The following is a 25,514-nucleotide window of genomic DNA, read 5'->3' on the forward strand; positions in this document are numbered from 1 at the left end:
ACAAGCTCTCACTCCCTGTACCATGGTTAAATAAGGTGGGAGACCAGGTGGAGTTCATTGCACTGGAAGAAATGCAAAGCATCTTGTTTAATATAAAGATCTACAGAGCACTCTAGACAACTACAGCTGTGTTACAGCTATGTGTTCGTTTGGATTTGGTCCAAAGAAACCTGAGTCTGTTTCCAGAGAGAAGGAGCAAACATTGCACGGACAGCTGAGCTCTTGTTTCTTGCCCAAGGACAGCGGGAGGAGCCCTCCCCGTAGCTCCCTCTGAGCCTCCTTTCCCCGACCATGAATAGTGGCCTGTCTTGGGCTTCAGAATTCACCTCACAGTCGTCAGTGCTGCTCAGAAGAAAGTGTGTCTGTGTCGGAGCCAGGCCGTTGCTGCCAGCACATCATCACCTCTTCTGCTCCCAGATTTCAGCCATGTTTAGGTCTAAGTTGTTAAGGCCTTTCAGAGCTTGAAGGTTTCCAGTGTAGAAAGCAACATCTGAGGTCACCAGCCTGCAGGGAAACACAGGACAGGATGAGCAGCTCCCACAGGAGTGGCCTCATAGCTCTGGGCCTGGTGTTCTGAGGGCTGCAACTCACAGAATGGTCTGGGATGGAAGCTCATCCAGTGCAACCCACCTCTGCGGTCAGTAGGGACATGCTCCACTAAAGCAGGCTGCCCAGAGCCCTGACCAGCCTCACGTTGAGTATCTGCAGGGACTGGGGCCCAACCACCTCCCTGGGCACCCTCATGGTGCAGAACTTGTTCCAGCAGTACCCACACACAACCATGGTCACTGCCTGGTGTAAATTCAAGGTACGGGGCGGGGAGCTGCAACAAGCAGCTCAGAAGAGCCGGCAGGAAGGAGGCAGCTGGAACGGCTGCTCTCTTGCTTTTACCCTCAGGCTCATCCAGAGCTCCAAGTCTGCTTCAGCTTAGAATGTTAATTACTGCAACGTAAACTGCTGCATTTCAGAAGGGGACTGTGACAGCACCTCCACAGCAAAGCAGCAGCATTGTTTGTAACAGTTAACAGCTCACATCTCTCCTGCACTGTGGAATGCGACCAGAAGCAAGAAGCGAAGCAGGAAAGTTGGATATTCAGAGTCAAACACTCAGCAGGTTGCAGGGACCTGGGGTTCCACTGCTAGTAGAGAAACAAGCATGGAGAAACGAGGCTCAGGAGAGCACGAGACAGCCGAGGCTGCTGCAACAGCAGCAAGCCAAAGCCAGCACTGGATGATGCCCTCTTCTCACAGCGCCGTGGCCTCAGGTCCCTGAAGGGTCAGACTTGGGGCATCACTGTACAGTGGCAGCGCAGGAATGCTTCTGGCAGTGAGGGCGACTCTGGGATACAGTACCAGGACTGCAGCAGGGACACCCGCCCCCATCCTCCTACAACAAGGGATCTTTTTAGGCCATTCACAGAATGCCAGCATGGAGTTGGGACCTCTGGAGACCAGTCAAAGCCCCTGCCTGAGCAGGCTCACCCAGAATCAATCCCACAGGGATACATCCAGGTGGGTCTGGAAGGCCTGCAGAGGTGGAGACTCCACAGCCTCTCTGCACAGCCTGTACCACTGCTCTGCCACCTTCACAGAGAAGAATTTGTCCCTTCTGTTCTTGTGGCACCTCCTGTGTCCATTGCCTCTTGTCCTGTCCCTGGGCACCACTGCTCAGAGTCTGGCTGCATCCTGCTGACCCTCAGCCTTCAGCTATTGCTCAGCATTGCTGAGATGCCCCTCAGGCTGCTCTTCTCCAGGCTGAACAGCCCCAGGGCTCTCAGCCTCTCCTCACAAGGTGATGTTCAGTGCCCATAGCATCTCTGCAGCAGTTCCCATTCTAGCTAGCTTCAAACTATCACACTCTCCTGAGCTGGGGATGCCAAAGCCACAGGTATTTAAGAACCCCCCCAAAAAGCAGGAGCAGAGTGTCTGGGACCCCAGTGTGAAATGCACAGGTGGGGTGCTCCTGGTGCAGTGGAGCTGTGGCAGCCCCACTCCTACCCTCTTACGTTTGTTGGTTTCCAAGCGAGGGCCTTGGTAAGTAGCAGGGGCAGGTGGGTGTTATCTTGTGAGCTCACCACAAGCACAGAAACACCACTTCAGATCAGTGCCTGCATAGCACAAGGCCCAGCTTGCAGTAGGAGCCTGGGCAGGACCCAAACTCTCCACTCCAGGGACATTTGGAACATTTACAGCCTTCCTGCCCTGGCTTCTTCAGCTTTCTTGCACAGGGGCAGGCCAGCTGAGTGCCACCCTCACAGAACTGCAGACAAACACCCCCAGGTCATTAGGAATGATTGGCAACCTCACACCTTCAGGTGACAACCCCACTTACAGCAGCACTGGGCTTGCACAGGTTCTTGGGAGGTGTGGGACTCCAGGCACAACCAGCTCCAGCCTCTCAGGAGAGCTGCCCCTGGCCTGGATTTGGGTGCTGGAGGGTTGGGCCGAGACAGGAAAGAGGAAAAGCTTCATGACACAATCTCACTGCATTCTGGTTGTGCTGTACAAACAGTGCCCACAGAGCAGCTGCCAAGGACACAGATGCAATCACACCTTTCTCTTCCTGCTTTGTTAGCACCATCAATTACCAGCCATGCTTCAGAACTGCTCCAGCAATCACCCAGTCCTTGGGAACTGAACTGTGGCTCCTGCTGCCACACCAAAGGACAAAAGCAGTCCCCAGACTGGGGATCCTGCAGCAGGCCTCCAGTGGAATGATGCCCAGCTCCCACTGTTAGCAAGCTGCCTGCCCTCCTGGTCACTGGAGATCTCCAGTCCTTTACTGAGCTCCAAGTGGAACACACCAGAACACAGAGTGTGGCTTCATGCTGCATCACAAGATCACAGAGCCTGGAAGGGACCCAAGGAGATCATCGAGTCCAACCTCTGTACCAGAGCAGGACCACACAATCTAGCACAGATCACAGGAACACATCCAGACAGGCCTTGAAAGTCTCCAGAGACTCCACAACCTGTCTGGGCAGCCTGTGCCAGTGCTCTATGACCTTTACAGTCAAAAAGCTCCCCCTTGTGTTGAGCTGGAACCTCCTGTGCTGCAGCTTCCATGCATTGCTCCTTGTCCTGTCCCCGGGAGCAGTCAGCAGAGACTGTCCCCCCCTCCCTTGACCCCCAGCCCTCAGATGTTTATAAACATATATTAAATTCCCTCTCAGTCTTCTCTTCTCCAGACTAAACAGCCCCGGGTCCCTCACCCTCTCCTCCTAAGGCAGTGCCCTCCAGTCCCCTCATCACCCTCACAGCCCTCCACTGGACCTTCTCCAGCAGATCCCTGTCCCTCTGAAACTGAGGAGCCCAAAACTGAAGGCAGTATTCACAGGGTATTCACAGTACGACACAGGAGACAAAGCCTGCTTACTGAAACCACAGAATGGCTCAGGTTGGAAAGGGACCTCAGAGATCATCTTCTCTCAGCTAGATCTGGCTGATCCAGGCCTCATCTAACCAGGCCTTGAACATGCCCAGGGAGAAGGCAGTCACAATGTCCCTGGGCAGCCTGTTCCAGAGCCTCAGCATCTTGTACTGAAGAACTTCTTCCTAAGATCTACTTTAAATCTACTCTTCCTCAGCTTAAAACCATTCCCCTTTGTCCTATTGCTGGACATCCTTAGGAAAAGTCCCTTCCTAGCCTGTAGGATCCCTTCAGGTATTGGAAGGCAGCTCTGAGGTCTCCTTGGACTCTTTTCCAGGCTCCCCAGCTCCCTCAGCCTGTCCTGACAGCAGAGGTGCTGCAGCCCTTCGATCTCCTTTGTTGCCTCCTCTGAACTCAGTGCAACAGCGAAGCAGTAAAAGCAGTAAGAACACGAGGGTGCCCAAACATACCCATTCAGAGGTCCTCCATCATTGACCACGTTGAGGTGGGCCAGCTGCCTCTTCAGGTGGAGTTTGTAGCTTGTGTTGATTTGTAAAAACAACATCTAGAAGGAAGCAGAGGACCAGAGTAAGGAACCTTCAGGCTGGGCTTTCTGGCAACTGATGGGACTCTGCCTCCTGCCAGGCCTTCTGCATCTTCATCTCCCTGGCCATGTAGAGTTGCTAACCCTCAGGACAGGAGGAACCCTCAGCTCGCTGTTGTGCCTTGCCTTTGGAGGACACCTTCTTTGGAGCATGATTTTTCCCTCCCTGTTGTCTGAAGCATCTAGCAAGTGGTATGAAGCTTAGAAGACAGCAAATCTCCTTCCTGTACTGGAACTACTCCCAAGGGAAAGCCTGAGGAGTGCCCTGCAGGGCTCGTTTCATGTAGTGCAAAGGGGGAACCACAGCATCAGGCTGCTCAGGGCCTGGCTCAGTCCTTCCTCTCCTTCACTCTGCAAGAGCACAAACACATCTGGCACAACCTGCATGCATAATGCATTGAGGCACCTCTGGAAGCCACCATTTTTGAGCAGCATTACAGAAGCATTCCCTCCAAGAGCTGCATTCCAGCTACCTAGTGCTGCCGTTCCTATGGAAGGTGCCTAACCTCCTTCTTCAGACATTAAAGAAGTACTCAGCTCTGAGTTCTCCCTGCACATCCCAACACTCAGAATCACAGCATCACAGAATGTCAGGGGCTGGAAGAGACCTCCAAAGCTCATCCAGTCCAGCCTCTGCCAGAGCAGGGTCACCTAGAGCAGATCACACAGGAACACATCCAGGCAGGTTTTGAGTATCTCCAGACAGGTAGACTCCACAACTGCCCTGGGCAGTCTCTTCCTGTCTTCTGTGACCTGTGTTTCCCCCACAGGGAAAAAAATTGTCTTCCTGTTTCCATGAAACTTCCTATGGCTCAGCTTCCACCCAGTGCCCCTTGTCCTGGCACTGGGCATCACCCAGCAGAGCCTGGCTCCAGCCCCCTGGTGCTCACCTTTACATCTTTATAACCACTGATGAGGTCACCTCTCAGGCTCCTCTTCTTCCAGCAGCACAGCCCCAGCTCCCTCAGGCTCTCCTCCTAACAGAGTTGTTCCATTCCCTTCAGCATCTTTGTGGCTCTGTGGACTCTCTCAGCAGTTCTGTGTCCCTCTTGAACTGGGGGGCCCAGAACTGAACACAGTTCTCCAGATGTGGCCTCAGCAGGACAGAGTAGAGGGGCAAGAGAACCTCTCTTGATCTACTAACCACAGCCCTTTTAATCCACCCCAGAATGACATTGCCCCTCCTGGCCACCAGAGCACATTGCTGACTCATGGGCAACCTCCCACCCACTAGGACCCCCAAATCCTTTTCCCCTTCACTGCCTTCCCCAACCTACACTGCTCCCTGGGGTTGCTCTTTCCCAGGTGCCAGACTCTCCCCCTTGCCCTTGTTGAATTCCATTTCTCCCTGCCCACCCCTCCAGCCTGTCCAAGTCTGGCTGAATGGCAGCACAGCCTTCTGGTGTGGCAGCCACTCCACCCAGTTTGGTGCCATCAGCAAACCTGCTGCCAGTGCCCTCTGTGCCCTCATCCAGGTCACTGATGAATATATTGAACAGAACAGGTCCTAGTACTGAACCCTGTGGGACTCACTAACTACAGATCTCCAACTAGACTCCATCCCATTGACCACAACTCTCTGGCTTCCTCCCTTCAACCAGTTCCCATCCACCTCACTCCCTGATCATCCAGACCACACTGCCTCAGGTTAGCCAGAAGGATGCTGTGGGAGACAGTGTCAAATGCTTTCCTGAAATCAAGATAAAGCACATCCACTGCTCTGCCATCATCAGTCCACCTGGTTACATCCTCATCAAAGGCTGTCAGGCTGGTCAAACATGACTGCCCCTGGGTAAAACCATGTTGGCTGCTCCTAATGTTCCCACTGGCCTCGATATGCCTTAGGACAGCGCCGAGAAGTTTCTTCATTACCTTTCCAGGGGTGGAGATGAGGCTGACAGGAAGATTGCAGTGATGTTTGCCCTCCTCCAGTCCCCAGGCAGCCCTCCTGTCTGCCATGACTTACTGAAGGTGGTAGAGAGTGTTCTGGCAATGCCCTGTGCCAGCTCCCTCAGCACCCATGGGTGCATGCCATCTGGACCCATGGACTCAGGGATGTGCAGATTACTCAACTGGACCTTAACTCAGTCCTCATCAACCAGAGCAGTCTCTTCTGTCAAGCTTTCCTCTGGTGCCTCAGGTGTCAGGGACTCCTGAGGACAGTCTCCAGCAGTATAGACAAAGTAGGCACTGACTAAGTCTGCCTTCTTTGTGTCCTCAATCACCAGGGCACCCTCCTGCTGCAAACCCCTTCCCTGTGTGGGTTTCAAAGGCCCAAAAACCTCTTTCCCCGACTAGACCAAGCAGAAGAGCCTCTCTCGTTCCCAGTTCCATAGACACTTGCAAGGGAGGTGTCACCTGGGTTTGCTCCTCAGGCAGGAGATCACAGATGGCTTCGTGCATCTTTGCCATTTGCTTGCAGATATTCCTGAAGCAGGCTGAAGGAACAGGAGCTTTCACTTCGTACTGCAAAGAAAACCACAACCAGTTACATTTCTCTGCCACTTTAAACCAGTTCAGCTGGGAGTTTCCAGGAGCCAGCTGTAGGCCTGCCTGGCTAATGACATCATCAACTAAGCCTCACTGGGCATGGTCTTGGGTAGATGTGGAGTCTTAGGAGGAGTAGCTGAAGGAGTTAGGACTTTTTAGTCTGGAGAAGAGAGGGGAATCTCATCACTGCTTGTAAGTACTCCAAGAGTGAGTGTCAGGAGGATGGGGCCAGGCTTTTTCAGTGGTACCCAATGACAGGATCAAGAGGTAAGGGGTAGAAACTGTAACACAGAAGGTTCCCAGGTGACCTTATTGTGTTCTTCCAGTATCAGAAGGTGGCCTACTAAAAAGCTGGGGAGGGACTTTTTAGGCTCTCAGGGAGTGACAGGATTAGGGGGAATGGAGCAAAGCTGGAGGTGGGTAGGTTCAGGCTGGAGGTGAGGAGGAAGTTGTTGAGCATGAGAGTGGTGAGAGGCTGGAATGGTTTGCCCAGGGAGGTGGTTGAGGCCCCATCCCTGGAGGTGTTTAAGGCCAGGCTGGATGAGGCTGTGGGCAGCCTCAGCTAGGGTAGAATGTCCCTGCCCATGGCAGGGGGGTTGGAACTAGATGATCTTTGTGGTCCCTTTCTAACCCTGACTGTTTCTATGATTCTATAAATTCCACCTCAACATGAGGAGGAACTTTTTTGCTTTGAGAGTGGCAGATAAAATTGCTAAGGGTAGGAGAGCAGCAGAGCACCAGCAGCAGCCAAAACATTTCTCTTACTGCTGAAATAGTAAAAGGGATCTTTCTGTTGGGGGGTGAAGGCAAATGACAGCCAAGTGGTAGGTGTTAAGACAAAACATCTCCACAAGCACAGCACAGAGTTGTGTGCTCATGCAGGTTAGGGAAGTTCAAGCATGTCCTGATTAGGAAGGTTTCAGCCTCCAGGTGAAAGCCCCATCCTGTAGAGAAGGATCTCTCCAGAGTGCATCCTTCCTGCCATAACCCATTACCTTGGACAAGAGTTTGTCAAACAAGCTGTCCATGATGGCAACCAGCTTCGCCGAGATCTCGGCTATGTGGTCGTGGTAGTCCTGCAAGGGAAGCGAGCAGGGGTCACTCCTGCCCCTCAGGGCAGGGCTGCAAGGCAGAGCTCTTCTACCTCATCAGGGGACGCTCAGGAATTACCTTTGTGATGTGGTCGAAATGCCTGAGCATGCTGAACTGCTTGGGCTGCAGCCGAGCTTCAAAGTGAGCCCTGATAACAGGAATGTAGTGCACGATTAGCTGCAGGCAGCGTGAGGAGAGGGCTGCACAGTCAGGCCACCAGAGGGAGAGAAAAATCACTTCATTATTACACAGCAAGAGTCACTTGCCACTACCATGCCTCTTTTTACAGACAAAGCCAGAGCAGGGAAGCCTCTGAGCACCCGGGACACCCAGCCAGCCGAGATGCCAGGCTGGCACCTGGCTGTTCACAGCCGGCTGCTGCAGCAGGAGGGGGAAGGGACTGACTTTACAAGAGGTTTTCAGTGTCTGCTTGACATTTGGAGCCCTGAGCACACACAGACATCAGAGAGATGTCAAAAGACCTGACTCATCAGCTCATCAGCTACCTAACCTCAGCAGCCACATTCTCAAGGAATCAGCATTTCTTCTGCAGGAGGTGTATGTAAACATCCTGGCCTGTCACTGCCCAGAGCCTGCTCCTGCCTCTGCTGCCAGCAAAACTTCCAAAATCGAGCTTCTCCTGTGTCCAACAGGGCCTGAGCCAGCAGCAGGACATATGGTGGTACCACTGTGGTCTCCAGATGGGTGGAGCAAAGACCCGAGCCAGTTTTCCTCTGCTCCAGCACAGAGTCCTTTGGGGGAAAGCCTCTGGCATCCATCCTCCTCAAGCTATTGCCCTTTCCAAAGGGAAGTGCCAACCTGAACCATGGGAACGGCAAGCTGCAACCTATCAGCCAAAGGCTCTTTGTTTCAGGAGGCAGGTTAGGATATGGAGGTCAGCTTGGGCACCTCACTGTCCCCAGGCAGGTTACCCTGGGGCTGGCAATGCAGCTGAGGAGCTATGTGTGGCAGATGAGAAACTCTGCAGCCCAACCTGTTGTCTGGGTTCAGCACACAGAGCCCAGTGTCCCCAGACTGTCCCGGGCACTCAGCCACAGCAGACCGCACTAGATCCAGACCCAGCCACAGGAGGGCTCCGTGTGCTACCCACACACAGTCTGGGCCAGCAGCTGGGGCCTCAGGGGGCCCCAGGGCAAGTGGGACAGCACAGCTCAGCAGACAGGGCTTGGGCTGCATTTCTCTGCTCACCTACCTGCAGTGGCAAAGAGCTGAGCACTGAGCAGTTCCAAGCATGTCTAAAGTCACCACTGAAAAAGTCCCTGTCCCTTCCTGCTTTCAAAACACCTTCAGAGCAAACCTGCTGTCCCACGTGTTTGATGTCATGGCTCCTTCACCTAACACAGGGAAGCTTCACATTCCAGTGGTCCAGCAGCCAGCACAGCAAGGGGATGGATTCTAGTGCCTCTCTAGGCCAGCGAATCCACCCCCCAGCCAGCAAGATCTGCTCACCCACGGCACACAGTAGCACACAAAGAGCTGACTGTAAATGTGCAGGGGTCTGGGGGTGTTTGGGCTGGTTCTGAAGAGGCAGCAGAGCGAGCTCTGGCACTGTACAGACAGAAATCCATACCTAGGTTCTTCGTAGTGATTGTTTTCAACCCAACGACTTGCAACGCGCCAGCTCCGAGCACCAGTTGGCAGCTTCTGGAGTTGAAATACTGTGAGAAAGGAAAAGATGGTCAAGATGCACCCCCAGTAACCACACCCAGCTGCAGCTGGCAAGTGCCAGCAAGAGAGCTTTGCAGGCTTAGGCAGATGATGATGAAGGCCAGTTCCAGAGTCTTGTGTACTCCTTACTACAGACTGTCCACCAGTAAGACAGAAGACCTTCACCATCGCTCTCGAAACCTGTCCACTCAACACGACAAACTTCTTTGGTGTGAGGGTGCTGGAGGCCTGGAGCAGGCTGCCTAGAGAGGTTATGGAGTCTCCTGCTCTGGAGTCTTTCCAACCCTACTTGGATGTGTTCCTGTGTGACCTGCCTTGGGTGATGCTTCTCTGGCAGGGGGTTTGAAATGGATGATCTCTGGAGGTCCCTTCCAGCCCCCACCATTCTGTGCTTCTGTGATTTTCTGACTCAAGGCAGTATTTCAGCAAAGGGAAGCAGAGGAAGTGCTGTTAAAAACAGCTACTCAGTGATTGCAACTCAGGCTCTGATTCCTGCTTCTGGGTGAGGCTCCTCTCAGCATGAAAGAACAGCAGCAAGTCAGACTGTGTTCAGCTTTACTCTGGGAGCTGTGCATGAGAAAGCTACAAACCATTCCAATCCAGGCAGGAGCTTGGGTGGAGTGAGGGGTAAAGATCTCAGCAGTTCCAAGCAGCTGAGTGTAATAGCAGAGTGGAAAGTATCAGGAGAACAGGTTCCTGCTCTGGCTCTAAGTTCCTGCTCTGGCTCTAGACCTTCCCCCTGTTGATGCTAAAGGAAACCTGAAGGCAGCACTGCAGCTCCCTGCTGCCGAGGTGGCTGAATCTGCCTTTGTAACAGTACAGATCCCTGAGCTGTACAACTGCTGCACAGGAGATGCTATGCCACGTCAGAACTCAGCTGTGGAAGGCCTCCAGGTACAGTGCACAACTCAGGACTCCATCTTCCTAACTTAGGTCCAGGAGACAAGAAGTTATCACTGAATGTGCACAGGCCAACAAAAAAAAAAGCCTTTGGCCAGGCAGCCAGCTCCTGTTAGCACTGTGTAGCTGCAACCCTGCTCTACCACTCAAGTTCCAGGCCCCAGATATTCCAGACCAGCTTGGGGATACAGTAGGGATGTTTGCAGGGCAACCCAGACCCAGGGCCACAACTGAACTTGAGCTGTACCTTAAAGAGGCATCATCTGCTCTGCTCTCAGACAGAAGTCAAAGCCTGAAACTGTCCCACATTCACTTCACCTTCTTCCCCTGAAAATCAAGACCTCTTCTTATCCACTGAGCCAAAGACAGGTCTGCTCTGGAGGTGTTTAGGCTCAGGTTAGCACCAACTCACTGCCTGCATGCCAGACCACCACAAACATGTTCTCTTGTACCCTTCTCTCACACCTCCTGTGCTCCACTCAGCTACCAGCCCAGCTGTTGGAAGCGAAGCAGCCAGAAAGCAGCACCCCTGCAGCCTCCACAGGGCAACAGCCCTCCGTGTGATTGCTGGGAGGAAAGCACGGCTGTGGGCTGCAGCCTTCTCTGCACCAGCTAAACAACTCCAGTAATTAGCATGGAAACACAGCATTGTTTGGGCTGGAAAAGATCCTCCAGTCCTACCAGTCTCTAACTCTGCCAAGGCTGGGGCTAAGCCACAGCCCTCAGCACCACAGCTCTGCCTCTTTCAAAACACCTCCAGCCATCGGCATTCAACCACCTGCCTGAGCAGCCTCAGCCAGGCTGTGAGAACACTTTTGGTCAAGACCTTTCTTCTCATGTCCAACCTAAACCTGCCCTGGGACAACTTGAGGCCATTTCCTCTCCTCCTATCACTTGTTCTAACCACCACCTGGCTCCAGCCTCCTCTAAGGGAGCTGTAGAGAGCAATAAGATCTGCCCTCAGCCTCCTCCACACTAAACAGCCCCAGCTCCCTGAGCTGCTACTCCCCAGTTCTGTTCTCCAGATCCCTCCCCAGCTTCCTTGCCCTCCTCTGTGCCCTTGCCAGCCCCTCAATGTCCTTCTGGGAGTCAGGGCCTAGAACTGAACTCAGCACTCCAGGTGTGGCCTCCCCAGTGCTGAGTGCAGGCAGACAATCCCTGCCCTGCTCCTGTTGCCCACATTGCTGAACCAGGCCAGGCTGCTGGTGCTCTCCTTGGCCACCTGGGCACCCCATGGCTCATTTTCAGCAGGATGCTGATCCTGGTTTCATGCACACAGAGGTTTCCTGCAGGCACAGTTCCAAGTAGCCTGGAATTTCATTATCTGGGAAAACTTTGTTGCTTCTGTCCCAGTAAAGATCAGCTCTTGCTGCTTTTGAAGCTTGCTAGCTCTGATAGCTGTCAAAGAAATCTCTACATGATCTGCACAGCGCTGCTTATTTTGCTCCAGGTGTAACAGAAAAGCTTTAGTTTTTGCTGGCTCTTCTGTCACCTCTCCTGCCCATGGCTCCTTGCTGCCAGGTAGGAAATGCAGTCAGTAAACTGCAGATGGTGTTTGAGCACCAAGGAATACAAGACACAGAGCCAGAACCAGGCAGAGCAAGGGGAGAGAGAGAACAGAGAGACTCAAAGCTGGCCTAGCTGGAGGCATCTGCTGCAAGGCTTGAGAGAAACAGCAGCTGGAGAATGAGAGGTGAAGAGGCACATGTCCAGTCTCAGCCTGATAGCTCTCTCTAGACAGTGCTATCCAAGGACACAGCTTGTGGATGTATCTAAAGGATGCCTACAGGGAGCAGTTCTCCTGCATCTGGTTACTCAGATAACAACCACCAATGAGGAGATGACACAAAGGTCAGGCTCCCAGGGGGTGCTATCCTCCTATTCCCCACCGCAGGTAAAACACTTCTGCAGGGTAGACCCCATTCACCTTTTACTAATGATGCTTGTGTTTAGAACTCAACATCTGACACAGCCTCGTAGGCCAAGACACAGCTGGAAACCCTGACAGCAAGAACTGCTGGCCTCTGGAGCCTGTATCTCTACATCTGGTGTAGCAGGTACATGACAGCTGGAAGGGATATCGATGTGCTCCTTGGGTTTCTGTTTCCTTCCATCACCTTGCTGTACACCTGTGCTTTGTCAGCTCTCCCCCTCTCTGCTGAGAAACAAATCAGAATCATAGAATGGTCTAGGTTGGAAGGGACCTCAAGGAACATTCATCTCCAACCTCCTGCCATAGGCAGGGACACCTCCCACTAGAGCAGGTTGCTCAAGGCCTCATCCAACCTGGCCTTAAACACCTCCAGGGAGCAAGCAGCCACAACCTCCCTGGGCAACCTGTTCCAGTGTCTCACCACCCTTACTGTAAAGAACTTCCTCCTAACATCTAGTCTAAATCTCCCCTCTGCCAGTTTAAACCCATTACCCCTCATCCTGTCATAGCAAGTCCTTGTAAATAGTCCCTCCCCAGTCTTCCTGCACGCCCCCTTCAGATACTGAGGGACACTGTAAGGTCTCCTCGAATCCTTCTCTTCTCCAGACTGAAGAGCCCCAGCTCTCGTAGCCTGTCCTCATAGCAGAGGTGCTCCAGCACCTGCTATGAGAAGGGTCCTGCTCTTCCATCACCTGTACACTCCACAGCAGAAGCTCCATCCCAGGCAATTTCTCATGCTTCTCCTGACTTGTAAAACTCAAGGGTTTTACTTGCTGCCCTCCTGACATTAAAACGTAGCCCTGTGGCTTGTTCTTCAGTGGCTCATACTCTACTTCCAGCCTGAAGGACAAGCAGTTCTGGCAAACACTACTAGGTGGGATTTCCAGCACTGCAGGTGAACAAAAGGAAGGAAACAGCCTTCCCAAAGCTCAGCCACGTTACAGATTGCATCTTTAATGCTTAAAAGGCTCCCTTATGGCGCAGTACCAATCACAGCCTTCTCCAGCTGTGGCTGTTTGAGGTGGAATTCTAGCTCAGACAGAGAAAAAACTGGGAACAGAGAAACTCAGAAGTGGATGAGTACTGGAGTCTCTGAGTGGAGAGGTGAACATTCCAGGGACAGGCCATAAAATGGCAACAATGGATAAGCTAATGTCATTTCATTGGAGCATCAAAAGCTTTATGTCTGGAAGCACAGCTTGGATCTGCCCTTTGCTGCTTCTGCTACACCTGCTGCTCTCTTCCCCTGCTGCTCTTTGGGCTGCTGCTTTGCCACTGCTTGCCCCCATCTCCTCTGAAGTTACTCTCTTCTGCCATGGTTTATTCTCTCTATATAACCCCATCCCCACCTCCTCTAAGGTTACTCTATTCTGCCATGGTTTGTTCTCTCTATACAACCCCATCCCCACCTCCTCTAAGGTTACTCTATTCTGCCATGGTTTGTTCTCTCTATACAACCCCATCCCCATCTCCTCTAAGGTTACTCTATTCTGCCATGGTTTATTCTCTCTATATAACCCCATCCCCATCTCCTCTAAGGTTACTCTATTCTGCCGTGGTTTATTCTCTCTGTATAACCCCATCCCCATCTCCTCTAAGGTTACTCTATTCTGCCATGGTTTATTCTCTCTATATAACCCCATCCCCATCTCCTCTAAGGTTACTCTACTCTGCCATGGTTTATTCTCTCTATATAACCCCATCCCCATCTCCTCTAAGGTTACTCTATTCTGCCATGGTTTATTCTCTCTATATTTAAACTGTAAAAAAAAAAATCCATTTTCCCAACTTTCCAATTTCTGAGTTGTAGCAAATTTACTCTCTCTGTGGCAGCTTTATAGTAGGTTTCTGGGAGAGGGATCCACTCTAATCCATCACACCAGCCAATACCCAGAACTCCTGTGGCATGCTGCAAGCATGTGAGACATTACAGAGAGCAAGCCAGGCCCTCCAGAGCCCTAAGGAGGTGCCATTTGGAGCCCTACCTTCAGTAGATCGGACAGGCGGGTGAGCATGTCAGTGGTGATGGAAGGAATGTTATCCACACACTGGCAGTACTCCAGGATGATCCTTATCAACAGCAGGACTGTCCTACAAGAGAGCAAACAGCCAAGGATGTCACCTCAGTGCAAGCAAGATGCTGAAAAAAATCCTAGCCCATAAATCAAACCCAGCCCAGTCACCGTGGCAGGAAGCTACCTCATGCTAGAGATGCCAGCACTAAACAAACCTAATAAAGGTGGCCTGAAGGCAAACATCCCAGAAGCAGCACATAGAGATGGTTCTGAAGAGCACTCATCCCACAGCATGGCTGCTGGGAAAAGGATTCAACATCTAGGAGAGGAAATCTCCTAAGCTTCACTGGTTTAACTTCTGAATCTCCAAAAAGATGTTGGCAGGGGGTGGAAAATGGAGCTCTGGAGGGTTTTGGACTAGTGCCTAATTCTGGTGAGCTTTCAGTAGGTGTGGGAATCCACAGAAGGTAGACAATGACCACCACTGAAAAAGATGGGATGAATGGAGCCACAGAGAAGGAGCTGTGAAGGAACAGGACCAAATAGTCAAAGATGCCCAACACCTGAATGGCCACAGAATTCAGCAGGCACTGGAGGGCCTGGGGACTGCTGGCTGGGATGAAGAAGGCTCCACACAGACTGGATGCAAATTCTTTGAATACAGGAAATCTAAGGCAAGAGCAAATGATCAGAGCAGACATTCTAATGCTTCAAAAAGTTTCATCTCCTTCTGCCTTTAGGCTGCAGGCTGTGAGAGATGATGAACAATCCAGTGAAAATAACCTCCAGGTGATTACTGGAGAGCATCCAGGCTTGATTTGGTGACTGTATTTGATTCTAGCCAGCAAACTGTATGCAGAGGTGTGTACAGCTGGGACAAAGACTTGCAGCAACAGGAAGCTGACAGCTGCTTCACAGAGCTAAAGGCAAGGAGGCTCAGATGAGCAGAGATGGATTGCACACATGTCACCTGTTCAGCAGCTTTCATTCTTTAAAGCATGTTCAGATACTTTTGCTTGACCTGAAATGCTCTTTTGCAGTGCTACCAGTTGGCTGGAAAGAAGTTCTGAGCCATCAGCTAGTTCCTAACTGAACAGTGATGCATCATCATGAAGCAGCTCAGGAAGGGACAGCTGGTCAAAGACATTTTGAGACCAGAACTTTTTCAGTTTGCAGTAAACTGATGTCTGACTCTGGGGAGGGAGATAGTCCAGGGTCTACTCCCTCCCCAGAGCCACTCTCCTGTCTATTTAATCCCTAAGCCTGCCACTCCTCAGCCACACAGCCTGCTTCTGAAGGACAGCCATGTGTGAGGGCTCTACATCTGAGATGTCATTGCAGAAGCAGCTGTAGCAAACTGCTTTCCAGTTGAAGGCAAGCAGGGTACCAGAAACTGTGTGTGCAGCTCCAGAGAGAGCTGGTTTCTTATTCTGGATAGGATAAGCAATCTTCAACAGTGGACTTGTGTGTTTTGGGGTGTTCAGCCTGCAGAAGGCCCTAAGGAGCACTTATTGCAGCCTTTCAGTACTTAAAGGTAGCCTGCAAGAAAACTGGGGACAGCCTTACCATAGGGCCTGTTGTGACAGGACAAGGAGTGATGACTTTAAATTAAAAGAAGAGAGATTCAGACCAAATCTAAGGAACAATCTATCTTACAAAGAGGGTGGTGAAGCACTGCTCCAGCTTGCCCTGAGAGGTGGTGGAAGCCCACCCCTGGAAACATTCAAGGCCCAGTTGGACAGGGCTCAGAGCTACCTGATGCAATTGCAGGTGTCCCTGCTCATTGCAGGAGGGATGGACTGGATGACCTTTAAAGGCCTCTTCCAACACAAGCCATTACTTTGTTTTGCCCTGTGTTGCAAGAAACAACAAGCCTTCTGCTGCAGACAACCCTGTCTTTGCCTGAAACAACTGAGGAAAAAAAGGACAAATTTCAGCTCAGCCATTCAGAGAAGGAAATGGCAATTCCAGATACAGAATGGCTGGCAGTGCTGCACAGCTCTGAGGGAGCTAAAGGGTTGGCAGCGCTGCACAGCTCTGAGGGAGCTAAAGGGCTGGCAGTGCTGCACAGCTCTGAGGGAGCTAAAGGGCTGGCAGTGCTGCACAGCTCTGAGGGAGCTAAAGGGCTGGCAGTGCTGCACAGCTCTGAGGGAGCTAAAGGGCTGGCAGTGCTGCACAGCTCTGAGGGAGCTAAAGGGCTGGCAGCGCTGCACAGCTCTGAGGGAGCTAAAGGGCTGGCAGCGCTGCACAGCTCTGAGGGAGCTAAAGGGCTGGCAGTGCTGCACAGCTTTGAGGGAGCTAAAAGGCTGGCAGTGCTGCACAGCTCTGAGGGAGCTAAAGGGCTGGCAGTGCTGCACAGCTCTGAGGGAGCTAAAGGGCTGGCAGTGCTGCACAGCTCTGAGGAAGCCAAAGGGCTGGCAGTGCTGCACAGCTCTGAGGGAGCTAAAGGGCTGGCAGTGCTGCACAGCTCTGAGGGAGCTGCAGAGAACCTGCTGTGTGGCTGAAGAAGAGTTTTTTCATTCCAAAAGGATTGCCAGAGCTGTTAGTGTTCATCACAGTGCCTCTCTAAGGCTCTTGCCACCCAAGCCCCTGCTAAGAGGAGGGAGTGCATCTTACCCAACAGTGGCATATTTCTGCCCTTCCACAAGCAGGAATTCAGCTGGTTTTCTTTCTTCAGCAGCTAGACATTTTAGTAAGAAAGGAGAAGAAGAGTTAAACTCAAAATAGGCACCAAAGAGTGCTAGTTTCTGAAAAATTTAGTGTTCCCTTGCCAAGGCTTGCAAACCCCCCAGTCAGTCTCTGGAGCACTCTTCTCTTTTCTAACACTGCTTACATAGCTGCTCACCTGTCATAATTATTGTAGCCCCTAGGCTCACTTTATTATCTGCTGGGATCTTAGCTCAAGAATCTTCCAAAGTCATTATAGACTTAAAACCTCCAAATGCAACAGGTTATGACCAGAAGAAAAGCACAAGAAGTCAGTGGACTTCCCACTACACCTTCTCAAGTACCCTGCTTCATACATTAATGTTTTAGCTTCAAACCAACTTCTTCCTCAAGCTTCACAGCAGCAGCTCTTACTAATGCAGCTTGTCATGCTACATTTGATGCACCAGTCTATCCTCTTGCTGGAAGAGATTATCTGGGGAGTTTCGAGATGTCTGAGTGCCATGTTCTGTCACTGGCATGGTTACTGCCTAATGTGGTCTTCGCACCAGTGCAAAGGGGTTTCTCTATGAAGATGTTACTGCACGTTTTCCCTTCTCATCTAGGGCTATTCTACTTCACCTTTCCTCCTTTCCTCCCCTAGCTGCTCTCACACACTCATCACTGCAGTTCCTCAAGGCAAGAAGTCGTTACACATGCCCAGTGCACACAGGAGGGAATGGGGCATGAGGAGGAAACCAGTGCCTTGTTTGGGGTTGAGTTAGGGTGAGCAACTAAACATGCTGGAGCTGTCCCAGAGCAGGCTGCCTCTCTTCTGAAAAACTGGCAGTGGGAAGGAGCAAGCTAAGTGGGGCTGAGCATGTGCAGGTACAGTCTGCAGTGGTGTGCTGTGGGCAAGGACTGCACTGGTGCAAAGCCTGTAAAGACTCTACACTGGCAATGCTGGTATACAGAAGGAGCTCCTTGCCTGTGCTAACACTGAAATGGGTTTTCAGAAAACAAAAGAATGCTCTCTAAAAGGCTAGCATAAGAATTTTCAGCTCCCTAACAGGAAAAAAGAAAAAAAAAGAAGGAAAAAAGGGAAGAGGCCTCAACTTTTTCCTGATCCTCTCAGCAAGTGAGCAAACAGTGATCAAGGATGATGTCAGGGCATGTCCAGCAACACTCAGCAGTGGCATGGGCTGGTAAGGAATGCAGATAAAGGTAGGGCTACAAGACACACACCTGCTGGCTTCTTGTCTGGGAGGGAAATTCTACCAGCTGACACTGAATCCACAAGGTCCTGGAACTCAGCAGGAACTTCGGCTTGCTTCCAGCGCTCGTTGTCCAAGAGCAGGCTACAAACACGAAAGGGAGGAGACTCAGAACATCACAGAACACATCCTGTGGAAGAGGCCTCCAAGCTCATCCAACCCAACCCTCCAGCCAGCACTGCAGGCCCAGAACTAAACCGTGTCCTTCAGCAAAAGCTCCACAGGCTGCTGGAATACCTCCAGGGATGGGGACTCCAGCACTGCCCTGGGCAGACCATTCCAAGGTCTGAGAACCCTTCCAGGGCAGAAATATTTCCTAGCATCCAGCCTGAGCCTCCCCCGGTGCAAACAGTAGAACGTGACAGGATTCCTGTTGTTTGTGAAAAGAATCACAGAATCAGTCAGGACTGGAAGGGACCACAAGGATCAGCCAGTTCCAACCCCCCTGCCATGGGCAGGGACACCCTACCCTACAGCAGGCTGCCCACAGCCTCAGCCAGCCTGGCCTTAAACACCTCCAGCCATGGGGCCTCAACCACCTCCCTGGGTAAACCATTCCAGCCTCTCACCACTCTCATGCTCAACAACTTCCTCCTCACATTCAGCCTGAACCTACCCATCTCCAGCTTTGCTCCATTCCCCCCAGTCCTGTCACTCCCTGATATCCTGAAAAGTCCTTCCCCAGCTTCTTGTAGGCCCCCTTCGGATACTGGAAGGCCACAAGAAGGTCACCTCGGAGCCTCCTCTTCTCCAGACTGAACAGCCCCAACTCTACTGAGGAAAACTGTTTGGGTTTCTTCTCCTTTGCAGGGGGGGATAAACCTATCCAAGGGTTGGTTTCTGCTGAAGGTCCAGGACATATGTGTCGGGTAATGCAGGAACATGGTGAAAGTCACTGTGTTCCACAAAGGCATCTGACATCAGCTGAAAGAGTTTCAGTTTGCAGTGTGTAAGATAGGCTGCCAAGAGATCTTTAAGTTTCTTTTCAGGTACAACATGGCACTCAAAGGAAGAATCCAAAAGGAATCTATAATACATGAGCACGAACCCTCTGCCACCTGGGAGGTCCTATTTGTCTCATCTCTTGAGTGACAAACTGTTCCTATCTCCCAAACTTGGCATCGACCTGTACCTGAGAGGCAGCTGGAATCGAGAATGAGCTGAAACCTGGGTTTGACTACTCATCATCTAGATACTGGTTTTGATTAGATGAACAGCTTTATGCAGAAAAAAAAGATGGGCCAGAAGGGATGGAGTGTGACAGCTTTAACACCAAGGTCTTAACTGCAAAGCAAAGGTTTCCAGAGAATTCAAGAAACTCCAGGGGGAACAAAACATAAGAGAGATGTTTATGCCATCCCACTGGTCTGGAAAACTCTATAGAATTTGAAGCACAGCTTGTTCTTGGCTCTCTTCTTGCTTCCTTTTCTCTCTTTCTCTCCTTCTGGCCTTGCTTGTTTGTCCTCTTCACCATTGTTTGGGTCATTGTTATATGTTTGGCCACAATAACCCCCAGCAGCCCTACAGGCTGGGGGTGGAATGGCTGGGGAGCTGCCTGGTGGAAAAGGACCTGCAGTTGTTGTCAGACAGCTGGCTGAATATGAGCCAGCAGTGTGCCCAGGTGGCCAAGAAGGCCAACAGCATCCTGGCCTGTATCAGAAATGGTGCGACCAGCAGTAGGGAGGTGATCATGCCCCTGTACTCCCTGTACACTCATGAGACCACACCTCAAGTACTGTGTCCAGTTTTGGTCTCCACTAATGCACTTAGTGCCATGGTATAGTTCACTGGCTAGGGCTGGGGGATAGGTTGGACTGGAAGATCTTGGAGGTCTCTTCCAACCTGGTTGATTCTATGATTCTAAGATGGACACTGTGGTGCTGGAGTGCGGAGAAAAGGAGGCTGAGGGCAGAGCTCATTGCTCTCTACAGCTCCCTGAGAGCACGCTGGAGACAGGTGGGGGTTGGGCTCTGCTCCCTAAGAAGGGACAGGAGAGGAAAAAGCCTCAAGTTTCTCCAGGACAGGTTTAGGTTGGAAGAATCTTCATGACTGAAAAGTGTTTTCAAAGCCTGGCCGAGGCTGCCCAGGTAGGTGCCTGAATTCCCATCAGGGAGGTGTTTGAAAGAGGCAGAGATGTGATGCTGAGAGCCATGGCTGAGCCCCAGCCTTGGCAGAGTTAGAGACTGGTTGGGCTGGAGAATCTTGGGAGGTCTTTCTCAACCAAACAATTCTGTGATGTGAAGAGTTGTGGATGGATGAGAGCCAGAAGAGCTGATGCCTGTCCTGATGAAGGTTGTAGCCCAAGTGGTCACGGTTTTCAATTGTTCTAATTGTTTTGGGTTTTAATTGTTGCCCTTCATTCCTGTTGCTATCTCAGTCCTTGTGGAACAACTCAGTGTGAAGAAATGATGAAAAGTGTCAAAGCCTGAACCCACCGAAACTAATTGGGCTTCACTGCAGTTGGTTCATCCTCTGCTCCTCAGCACAAGCAGCTTACTGGTGCCTCAGGCAGCAAAAGATGGTGTTTTCCTGGGAGATGACTGGCAGAATGAGCATTGTGAGAGAACAGCAATCTTGTGCTCAGAGATACCTTAGCTTTGTCTTTCTCTCCTCGTGGAACCTGTTCACAAATCTGTTGGCTTGGCTCTGGAGTGCTCCTCTCAAGGACATGCTCCTCCTGCCGCAGACCTGCTCAGTGTCCAAGATGAAGCCTTCCATCAAGCGTGACAGAGCAACAAACTCGTTGGAATTCAGCTTCTCCAGGAAGCCATCCTACAGGCAGAGAGAACCACCACAAACACTCAGAGGTGTAAAGCAGAACCAGACAGCAGGGCTGAGGGCCAGCAGGACGTTAAGGGGCACACTGTAACTCTAGGTGGAGCGGTGAAAGCAGAGCGCAGTGTGTGCAGCCGCAGTAACAGACATGTCTTCTCTGCAGGGAGCTCCAGGGACAGCAAGCCAGAGTATTAAAAAGGAACAAACCCCCCAAAACACAGCAGAAGCCCATACTGCCCTGGCATGAGCACTTGTGTGCCCCTGTTGCACCAGGCACAGCTACTTAACTTCAGCCTTGGGTGTAAATTCTCCTTAAGGAGGAGACATCAGCAGCAGTCTGACTCAAGCTCCTTACCTTTGCTCTTGCCATGAGGAACTTGACTGAACGATCGTGGCAGACATCAGAGGCATTATAAAGTAGCTCTTGAATATTATTTGCTAGCCTGACCAGTTCCAGGTCAGTCAGCTTCATGTCATCACTGATCCTACAAGTGACAGAAGCAGTTGGTTGAGCATTAGTTTATTAAAATCCCCACAGTACTTCTGTTCATGGGTTGGAGTAGGAAAGAACCTCACAGCAGCTGTTAAATGCAGACAGCTCATCATCAAAGTCACTTGGTACAACTGGGATCTTCTAAGCTGCTGTCATTCAGTCCCTATAACAAGGACATGCACAACTGCACTTTTCTTCCAGTGCAAGATAAGGTCTAAAACAAATACTCAGGGCTCCCCAGCAGGCTGCCATTCCATCAGCTCTTTAGGCTCCAGGCTCCAAAGCCAGCACCCTGCCACTCACCTCATTACTGAGGTTTCCACTCCATTGTGGCTGCTGCAGGGACTGAGAGGCAAGATAAACACCAGGACAGCTCAAGTGGCGCCTGAGCTCACAGGGTGTGATGACACCATCTGACCAGCCTGCTCCATCCACGGAGCAGAGGTGCAGAGAACATCAAAAGAGGGATGAAGTGAGTTAGGTTTAGAGGGAAGGGATGCAGCCAGCCTCAGAATCAAGGCCATTGCTAGAGAGCTGTAGCTGTTTGCTGCACTTCTGAACACCTGCCAAAGTGCTGCAGATCAGCACGGATCCAATTCCCTTCTCCTGTCCTGATTCCTTGCTCTCACTCTGGACTCACAGGATTGCAGAACACATCCTGTTGGCAGAGCCCTCCAAGCTCATCCAGCCCAACCCTCCACCCAGCACTGCAGCCTCAGTGCTAAACCGTGTCCCTCAGCACCAGCTCCACAGGCTGCTGGAACACCCCCAGGGATGGGGACTTCAGCACTGCCCTGGGCAGACCATTCCAAGGTTTGGGAACCCTTCCAGGGCAGAAATATTTCCTAGCATACAGCCTGAGTCTCCCCTGGGGCAGCTTGGAACCATTTCCTCTGCTCCTGTCCCTTGGCACCAAGGAGCAGAGGCTGCCCCCTCCTCGCTCCAACCTCCCTGCAGGGAGCTGCAGAGAGCAATGAGCTCTGCCCTCAGCCTCCTCTTCTGCAGCCTCCACACCCCCAGCTCCCTCAGTCCCTCCTCACAGCCCAGCTGCTCCAGGCCCTTCTGCAGCTTCACTGCCCTGCTCTGGACAGGCTCCAGCCTCTCGGTGTCCTTCCTGCAGTGAGGGGCCCAGAGCTGAACACAGCACTTGAGCTGTGGCCTCCCCAGTGCTGAGCACAGGAGGGATGGGCACCTCCTGTCCCTGCTGCCCACTCTGTTTCTAACCCTAGCCAGGCTGCCCTTGGCTTTCTTGGCCACCTGACACATATTTAATCATCTGCCAACCAGAAACCCTTGTCTTAACTCTTCCAGCAGTGGGTATGTGGGCACAGAATCTATCCACATTTGGTTTACGCACAGTATATTCATCTCAAATCTAACAGCCCTCAGCCAGCACTATTGATATGAGGGGGAAGGTCTCTGTCAGACTGATAGCTGATCAAGCACACAAGTCCATGCCCTTGAGTACCAAGCTGCTAGGACCTGCAGCCCGCAGAATCACAGTCTGGTGAGGGCTGGAAGGGACCTCTGGAGAGCATCTAGTCCAACTACCCTGCTAGGGCAGGCTCACTCAGAGTCAATCACATGGGAACATGTCAGGTGGGTCTGGAATGCCTCCACAGATGGAGACTCCACAGCCTGCTCCTCTTGCTATCTTCTAACTCGCAGCAGGGTCACAAATGGTGTTTCACTTTTGCCTCCTAGAATTCAGTATCAGCCATGCTGGCTTTTGAAGGGGCTCATGCCCAAGTCCCAGGTGAGTCAAACAGCTGACAAGGAACAGCAGACTTTTTTCTACAATTTATCAAGGTGTATTCCACGAAAACCAGAAAAAAAACCCTGCCACAGGGAACAGAGACAGGGAGCAGAAATGCTTCTGCCTGCTAAAGGCATGACAAGCAATCTCTCTTTCCTGTAGGCCAGGCTTGCATCTCTCCTGCTCTCTACAGAACTGGCTCCCCAGCAGCACAGCTGGAGAGCAGGCCCTTTTCAGTCCCCACCACTACACACAAAGGTGAAAATAAGGCAAACAAATGCAGCAAAGGTGAGCTGGGTACAGCGCAGTCTGATGGCATCCCCAGGGGTGACCGTGGACAACCCCTCGCTTCACCTCCTCCCCAGCAATCTCTGTACTGCACCCCACACCCTGTGCCTGCCACACTGCAGCCCAGGGCAGGCAGGGCACGCACTTACATCATCTCCACCCCTCCCGGGGTGCCAGAAGAGGACGTCTGCTCCTTGCTGGAGGAGGAATCGGTGGTGCCCTCCGGCTCGGAGACCGAGTCGCTGCTGCAGGGTTCGCTGCTGGGGGAGCCGTTCCTCTGTGGGGCAGCATCGGCACCTGGGGCCCCGCCAGCAAAGGCATCGCTGATGAACAGTCCCTCGTGGGTCAGGTAGGCCACCTCCGTATCCACCGTGCTCTCCTTAGCAGAGCTCTTGTGCAAACTGTCCTCCAGCTCTCTGGTCTTTTGGTTCTTGTCTAGAACCAAGAAAACTACGCCACGGATAGCACTGAGGGTTGCCTGGAATCAAACACAGCTGTCAGTGCAACAGAGCAGCCACAGCTCTGCGCCACAAGCTGTGCTAGAAGGAGATCTTATTGTGCCTACCAGAACGAACCAGACTCTGCCTTTACTTGCTGTGGTGTGATCAGCATTTGGAGGCAGACTCAGCTGTCCACTGCTAACTGCTATCAGTATCACACAATTTGTCAGGGCTGGAAGGGACCTCAAGGACCATCCAGCTCCAACCCCCCTGTCATGGGCAGGGACACCTCACACTGGATCAGGATGCCCAGAGCCACATCCAGCCTGGCCTTAAACACCTCCAAAGATGAGAGTTCTACCACCTCCCTGGCCAACCTGTGCCAGTCTCTCACCACCCTCTTAGTGAAGAACTTCTTCCTAGTATCTAACTTAAATTTACCCTCTTATAGCTTGGATCCATTCCCCCCAGTCCTGTCACTACCTGACAGCCTAAATCATAGAATCAACCAGGTTGGAAGAGACCTCCAAGATCATCCAGTCCAACCTAGCACCTAGCCCCAGCCAGTCAACTAGACCATGGCACCAAGTGCCTCATCCAGTCTTTTCTTGAACACCTCTAGGGACAGTGCCTCCACCACCTCCCCGGGCAGCCCATTCCAATAGGAAATCATTCTCTCTGTGAAGAACTTCCACCTCACCTAGAGGTGTACCTTCCATGTACAGAAGTCCTGTCCTAATCCCCATCAGTTTGGAATGGAGGTAAGCAGGCAACAAGAGGTGCTCTCTCCTTCCCACTCCTGTCAACACTAATCACCTCTGCCCCACACATCTGCACATCCTCCTTTCAACCCAGAGCTGGCACTCTAAGCAAAACCCAACATCTGCAGATTTCAGATGGCAAGTCCCTGCAGCATGTGAAGCTCTGGGTGGGTGACTGCCTTACCTTTATCCTCTTGAGGAAGATGGTAAACTTGGAAAAAATGTTCTTCAGCAAGTCAAACCACTGAGGGAAATTCATCATCCTCATCTGGTCTGCAAGCCTGAAAAAACAGCAGTGCTCACAAGCTTTTTTCCAGCAGGGGAGAGGGGTCAGTAACACTTGCACAGACCAAGTGGACAAACAAACTAAATGAAAATCTTTGCAAGTTGTTCCAAAAGCTGTGTTATTAAGCCCACTTTGTTGCACGTCAATGAGACCACACCTGTTGTGCAAGTGCAAGCCAGCTGGTTTGGCAAAGAGCAGAGAGGTAACTGCTGGGACAGGAGATAAGCTGTGTGACACAGGCAGGCCTCAAGAGCAGAACCACCAGCAGGAGAGTGGGGACCAAATGCCCACGTTTAGACATGACCTTGTGCCCAGTCTTCTTCCTAGCTGGGTGTGAATCCCACACAGGTCCTGCCACTCGCTTGGTTTGTTACCTTGGGGTAACCCTTTGCTGAGCCAAATGAATCACAGAGCTGCAGAAAAACAGCAGATGGCAGCGGCCCCTGAAGCAGAGACCTCTGGAGGTGCCTTGTCCAACCCCTGCTCAATGCAGGCCCACCTAGACTGGGCTGTTCTAAGCTTGACAGTCAAGGCTTGACTATGTTCCCAGAAAGAGCTCCCACAGCTTCTCTGGGCCTTCACTGCAGTGTTTGGCCATATTCACATGGAATTTCCCTAAGATCATCTTCCACCTTGCACCTGTTGCCTCTTGTCCTTCCCTCACACACCTCTGAGAGCAACCTACTTGGCTGCAGCTCTGCT

General features: G+C 51.8%; 1 protein-coding gene across 3 annotated transcripts in view; it reads right to left on the reverse strand.

The window, feature by feature from the left end:
- Positions 1-48: 48 nt before the first annotated feature.
- VPS54 (VPS54 subunit of GARP complex) overlaps positions 49-25,514 on the reverse strand; it is a 57,595-nt gene continuing 32,129 nt past the window's right edge. For 2 of the 3 annotated variants that reach the window (XM_064146310.1, XM_064146311.1), the window contains exons 12-24: positions 24,711-24,807; positions 23,475-23,803; positions 21,144-21,273; positions 20,604-20,785; positions 17,985-18,097; positions 16,710-16,773; positions 14,064-14,169; positions 9,148-9,235; positions 7,635-7,756; positions 7,460-7,540; positions 6,333-6,440; positions 3,841-3,935; positions 49-504 (exon numbers count right to left, since the gene is read on the reverse strand). In XM_064146310.1, the coding sequence (XP_064002380.1) occupies positions 399-504; positions 3,841-3,935; positions 6,333-6,440; positions 7,460-7,540; positions 7,635-7,756; positions 9,148-9,235; positions 14,064-14,169; positions 16,710-16,773; positions 17,985-18,097; positions 20,604-20,785; positions 21,144-21,273; positions 23,475-23,803; positions 24,711-24,807 (1,621 nt within the window). In that variant the 3' untranslated portion in view covers positions 49-398. Of the gene's footprint in view, positions 505-3,840; positions 3,936-6,332; positions 6,441-7,459; positions 7,541-7,634; positions 7,757-9,147; positions 9,236-14,063; positions 14,170-16,709; positions 16,774-17,984; positions 18,098-20,603; positions 20,786-21,143; positions 21,274-23,474; positions 23,804-24,710; positions 24,808-25,514 lie in introns of those variants that run through there. The other variant, XR_010302861.1, reaches the window with a different exon arrangement.

This window comes from Pogoniulus pusillus, chromosome 7 (assembly GCF_015220805.1).
Source record: "Pogoniulus pusillus isolate bPogPus1 chromosome 7, bPogPus1.pri, whole genome shotgun sequence".
NCBI classification, from domain to species: Eukaryota; Metazoa; Chordata; class Aves; order Piciformes; family Lybiidae; genus Pogoniulus; species Pogoniulus pusillus.